The following is a 6,000-nucleotide window of genomic DNA, read 5'->3' as shown; positions in this document are numbered from 1 at the left end:
TGAGTGATTTATCTGTGAGATGCACACAAACATACAGCTGGCCTAGAGAGTCTTTTGCAGCCACTGCCAAACGAAAAACAATTCAACCAGAACCCTGCATCCAGGTGACTCACAGAGGAGATCACAGTTTTGGCTTTGGGAAAGTATCTCACCTGCTCTGGAGAAAGCAATTTTGTCCTTCCTTGCCTCTCTGCTATCAGGTGCAGACTCAGTGAGGTCCTCTACTTCTACTCTCTCAGTTGGGGAGAGGAAGGTTGAGCCCCTCAAGGGTGAGCAACCAGCAATGCTTCAGAACAGGATGGGTCCCTCTGAGAACTTGGTTGGCATCTTGAGAGGCCAGAGGCAAGAGGCCTTTAGTCCTATCCTGCTCTGCTCCTTGCATCTGCCTTTTCAACACTAAGGTGGAAGCTTTGCCCAAGCCACAGTTGCAAACTGCAGCAGGAAGGACGAGAAGGAAAAATGACAATATCTTGCATCACTGATGTGAAGGTTGGCTTGCATGCCACATGCCCCTGGTGGTTTGCCAGTAACTCCTGCTCAGTGAGCACCCCCGGAAAGCTGCAAGCTGCTCTGCTGATACTGAGTCCACCGTGGGTCCCAGTGAAGTGTTAGAAATGAACAAGAGTATCCTTAGATGTTGCAACAGAAGCTCCTGAGTCACTGAGCACTGATCTCTGCTAAAGGCAAACATATCAGATAAAAAAGGCAGGGTCCTGGGTACCATGCAGAGCTAACTGGACAAAATGTCAGTGGTGCCACAAAAGAAGATGCACCACTGATACCTCCTGAGAACCTGCCAACCACCCTCTACAATAGCACTAGGGGAGGGGGGGAACAAATTACAATACTGCTTAGAACATGATCCTATTCCCGAGGGAGTCCAGAAGCCTTAGGCATTCAAACAGCATCACCTTTTTCTCTTGGCCTCCAAAATACGCTTTTTCATATGGGTGCCTTGGATGCCTAGAATTTGTAAAGCAACAGAGCAAAATGGCATTAATTAAAATTTAAGTGGAACCTGACAAACTCTCAGTAAGCTAATCTGCATGCCTCAGCAATCTCACCAAGAACGCGACAAGCTCAACAAATGTTTAAAAGTGCAGTGGAAAACTGCATTTGCTAAGCCCAGATGAGATTTTAAAAATACACCCTAATCTGTTTACAAATGTACATGGAAATAGAGAATAAAAAATGAAAATAAATTAGCATTTTTGCAGTTCACTTTTTGATTTTTCCTGTTGCTTCAAATCATCTCCTCTGCAAAGACTTTGAAGAGGAATTACCCAGTTTTTGTGTTAAAGCTGGGAAATACATTTTACAGGAAAAATTTCTTTTTGAGCTCAGCAATTTAACTGCAGACTACAACAACCAGAATATTTTAAAAGGGAAAAAAAGTTAAATGTCACTTCTTTGCCTTTTAAAGAACAGCACTCCATAATCACAAGGAGGTTTGCTGGGCATGTTTCAGCCTGCCTTCAACAAGCTCATCTAGACAGCCCTGCCCAGACAGCCAAGCATTTGCCAGTCTGCATGGGTTTTTTTGTTTCTGTTGCATTATTCCTAATGCCATTAACTAAGGTAGGACAAGCTGTCTTCTCAAATGTGCAGGTGACATTCCCCAATTTCATTTCTTCCTCTCTCTCTTCTGATCAACAGCTGCAGGAATCTCCTGGCTTTGTTTCCCCTCCATGACCTGTTGATCTACCATGTCTGATTAATTCAAACAATCCCTCCCAATGAGAGCTATCATGAATCTTTCTGCACTGAGTTTTCTAACAGCATGCTGCACTGCATCACTTCGGCTCCAACAGCAGAGGAAGAGGACCAAATGTTTGCTCTACTGCAGCAAGTATGTACAATTTCTAAAGCTCCACATCCTGGGAAGCACAGACAGTTTCTATCCAGGACTGTGCAGATTTGAGCAATATTGACAGGGTTAGTGGCTCACCTTCTGACTATTAGCATGGAGCAGTGACTCTCCGTGGCAGATGCTACTGATGTGTGTGTATCCCAGCATCACACATGGATGATCTGGTTTGCTGCTGGGCTGCAACTGCAAAGATCAATTTGCTCCAATGCTTTCCAGTATCTGAGAGTCTGTTACTGCAAATGGTGAGCACACCACCAGGAAAGTTGTTGCACGGTGGTCCTCAGTGGGAATAGACAAGTCATGTGGTGTCTTGTTAAGGTTCTTCTCTTTGATCACTCCCTGTCAAGCTTATTGAACTAACAATTCCATAAATCAAATTAACTGATGTGCACCCTTATGGGAAGTCTGGCAGACCACAAATCCACTCAAGTGGTAATTTTTTTGATGTGTGGCCCTTCAACTACTTAGGTTGGACACAAATTCATTACTTAGTCCTTGCACTGATGTTGATGTTTCTTTATTCATTAAGAATTACAACCATCAGGAATGCTTCCCTGTGGCAGGCACACAAAAGTAATAGCAAGGAACAATTTTCAGCTGGCAGAAGAAGACAGTTTGCATCTACTGCTCTGTACAGGGGAAAGGCAAAATGGGAGAGACCTGTCCAAGCTCACCCAGTGGGCCAGTATCAAACCTGAGATTAAAACCCAGGGTGTTCAGTAACAGGTGAGCCAGTGCTCACTGCAGAGCCATGATGCTGCCCAAGAAAGAAGGACTGGGAAGCAGGAAAGTTATTTCTACATTACCTTTCTACTCCATGTGCCTGAAGACTGCTGAGGGTCTGTGGCACAAACAGGGAGCTTTCAGTTCAGTGGTCTCTCCCTGCCCAGTGCTCCCTTCTTCAAGCCTGGTACAGGGTACACAGGAGCGGTAAGGTGGGATAGTTTCCGGTGGGTGGAGGGTAGATTTGCAAAAGCTGATGTTGCCTTATGCTGGCCTCCAAGCATGGAGCAGCCAGGATGGCATCAAACCCTGCCCTGCCTGGAGGACATGCCTGTCCCCTTCTCTGGTCTGCACCAGCCTCTTCCACCTCTGTGGGAGCTAAAGCAGAAAAATGGAGAATCCCTTTCTGAAAGGGCAAAGTGCTTTGTTGCTAGCAGAGAAATTGCAAATATCTATCTGTGCACATCAACAAGGAAAGTCCTGGAAAGGGGAGTATCATAAGGCTCTATATAGCAACTAAGTGAAAGCATATAGTTAAAACCTATGCAGAGACCATTTGTCTTTAAATACAATGTTAATGGCTGACACACACACCAGCCTGCTCCACAAATAAATTTAAAGCCCAGGTAGTGCTCCTGACTGGGTAATCCCTAATCTCACAGACTGCAGAGATAGCATGGATTTGGATACCCCCCAGCCTGCTAACTCAGAAGAAGATGCTTTGCTTGGAACGAAGCAAACAAATTTTTCCAATGCTGTCACCCCTGCATTGCCAGAGGTTTCCAGGTTTCATTCTTTCATGTTCATTGGTCCAGGGTCAATGCAGCAAAGATAAGAAACAGCGGCTATCTACCTGCTGCTAAGTACTTGTACCAACATGCTCTGCACTGACAGGAAACCAGCGTTTCCAGTACCCTAGGCTCTAGCTAGCTTCTGGAGCTGCTCATTTGCACAGCTCTGCTCACAGCTACAGCTCGCATTCACAGCATCGCAGCATTTGTCCAGTTACTTTTCCCACCCACCATGTAAATAAAGTGACAAGTGACTTGAGAGATGAAAGCCACGTGCCGATGGGAGGAGATAAACGGGGAAGAGACAGAATATACGTCACAGCGCTCTACCCCTTCCCCAGCTCCTTTAGAAACAGAACAACACAAAAGTCCCGATGCTTCAGTTGCTTAATGATAAATTAACAAAGCAAGGAAAGCAGGAGCAAAGACATCTCCCACAATTTGCACAGAAACAGCAAAATATACAATAGAAAATGTCACTAACACTCCATTCAGGCAGATGCACTTATTTTTTGTGAATGACAGGTTATTAAAGGAAAAAAATTTGATCACCGGTACTTTGCTGCATGGCTGTTCCCCTAGTTGTCATTTCCAACCTAAGTGACCTTCTGCTTAATGCTGGGTGTTTCTGGCCTGTAGTCCTTCCTCTCCGAGACATTGCGTTTCACCTTGGCACTAACTGGAGACTCCTGATTCAATGAGGGACTTGAGTGGGATTTCTTCAGTCCTGGCGCTTCATTCTCGCCTCCACTCAGCAGCTCCTTCATCCCCTCTTTCAGGAGGCCAACATACACCTCATAGCGATTTTTCTGGGAAATTAAAAGAGAGGCCTGAATTAGTCTGGACGAAATTCTGCAGGAACACTTGAGAGACTGTCTGGCTAACTCGATGGTTTCTGCTGGCATTGAAAGCTGGGAGCCTAATATGGATGCGAACAATAGTGCCTGATGGGGCCAGGAACAATGGTGGCTAATGCAAATTACAGAAAGAGCTTCATGCAGGCTGAGCAAGGGTGCAATTAGAGGCACTCAGTTCTGCAGCACATAAATCCCAGGGCTTTGCCAAATGGTAGCTCCCAGCTAGTTGGAGCACACGGTGGTTCCCAAGTAGCAACACCAAATGAGAGTTTACTAACCTTAGTCACATTCTATGCTCATGAATATTGAGATGTAATGTGCACCATAGCATGGAGATGAAGTGCAGCAAACTACAGGACAACATTCTGCTCTGGTTGGCTGCAGCTCTTTCTTGCAACCCTCTGTGCCCACCAGCAGGTCCTGTTTTCCTTGCTTCAGCCCATGGGGAAGAAACCAAAGCAGGGTCCTGCTAAACTCAGACTGTATCAGTTTGACCACCACTAAGCCCATGCAAGGATGCGCTGCAACACCAGACATTAACAAAAAGAAGCAGATGAGAGGGCTATGACAGCAGCATAGCATGTTCCCTTGACAGGGCCATTCATGATCAACCATGAAGGTTGCTGTCTGTGCAGACCCTTCTATTTTTCCATTAGAGAATGTTGACTTTAGTGTGCCACATGCCCACTTGTTTTGTTCCTTGTTTGAAGCAGAGCTTCCCCTCTCCAATGTGAAGATTTTCCTCTGTATGCCACAGTAACATCTTGCTGCATGCAACAGCTTCACAATCAACAAAATGAAGGTACTTTAACAGAAGATCCCTGCAGGGCCTCAAAAACAGAAGCTGGGGCAGGAGGTCCTGAGAACAGAGCACCCCACCTCCTGGGATCTGACATATCCACTAAAGATATGGTGCAGGCATTGTAATTAAGGAGACCTCAGTTGACTGGGAGACAGAGAAGCAGGGTGTAAACATCTGTTTTCATTGTTATTTTGCATTTCAAAGTGGCAAAGCAGCAGGCAAACTGTTACCTTCCTGACAGAGGAAAATGGCTAAGGAAAATTCTTCCAATTTATAATAAAATACTGCACTGGTTAGGCCACACCTCAAGTACTGTGTCCTGTTCTGGGCCCCTCAGTTTAGGAAGGATGTTGACTTGCTGGAATGAGTCCAGAGAAGGGCAACGAAGTTCGTGAGGGGTTTGGAACACAAGCCCTATGAGGAGAGGCTGAGGGAGCTGGGGTTGCTTAGCCTGCAGAAGAGGAGGCTCAGGAGTGACCTTATTGCTCTCTACAACTACCTGAAGGGAGGTTGTAGACAGGCGGAGGTTGGTCTCTTCTCCCAGGCAGCCAGTACCAGAACAAGAGGACACAGTCTCAGGCTGCGCCAGGGGAGGTTTAGGTTGGATGTCAGGAGGAAGTTCTATATAGAGAGAGTGATTGCCCATTGGAATGGGCTGCCCGGGGAGGTGGTGGAGTCACCATCACTGGAGGTGTTCAGGAGGAGACTTGATGGGGTGCTTGGTGCCATGGGTTAGTGGTTTAGGTGGGTTGGACGCGATGATCTTGAAGGTCTCTTCCAACCTGGTTTATTCTATTCTATTCTATTCTAAAATAATAAAGTCCTGGTAATAACACTTATTCGAGGGCAGAAAGTAAAAAAGCCTGGTAACTGCTTTGAAGTGTGGAGTATACTGGCGGAGGGCGGGGAGGGGAGAAGAGAGGTCACGATTGGGTTTCCAAAGAGTCCTTTGAATAA

At 46.0% G+C, this 6,000-nt stretch overlaps 1 protein-coding gene across 3 annotated transcripts in view; it reads right to left on the bottom strand.

Moving 5' to 3' along the window:
• Positions 1–2,029: 2,029 nt before the first annotated feature.
• LOC104305774 (PH and SEC7 domain-containing protein 3) overlaps positions 2,030–6,000 on the bottom strand; it is a 116,075-nt gene continuing 112,104 nt past the window's right edge. For all 3 annotated transcript variants that reach the window (XM_054179039.1, XM_054179038.1, XM_054179037.1), the window contains one exon: positions 2,030–4,193. In XM_054179039.1, coding sequence (XP_054035014.1) covers positions 3,981–4,193 — 213 coding nt within the window. In that variant the 3' untranslated portion in view covers positions 2,030–3,980. The remainder of the gene's footprint in view (positions 4,194–6,000) is intronic.

This window comes from Dryobates pubescens, chromosome Z (genome assembly GCF_014839835.1).
Source record: "Dryobates pubescens isolate bDryPub1 chromosome Z, bDryPub1.pri, whole genome shotgun sequence".
Classification (NCBI taxonomy): domain Eukaryota; kingdom Metazoa; phylum Chordata; class Aves; order Piciformes; family Picidae; genus Dryobates; species Dryobates pubescens.
The sequence above is the reverse complement of the archived record's forward strand: the minus strand, read 5'-3'. Positions and strand labels throughout refer to the sequence as shown.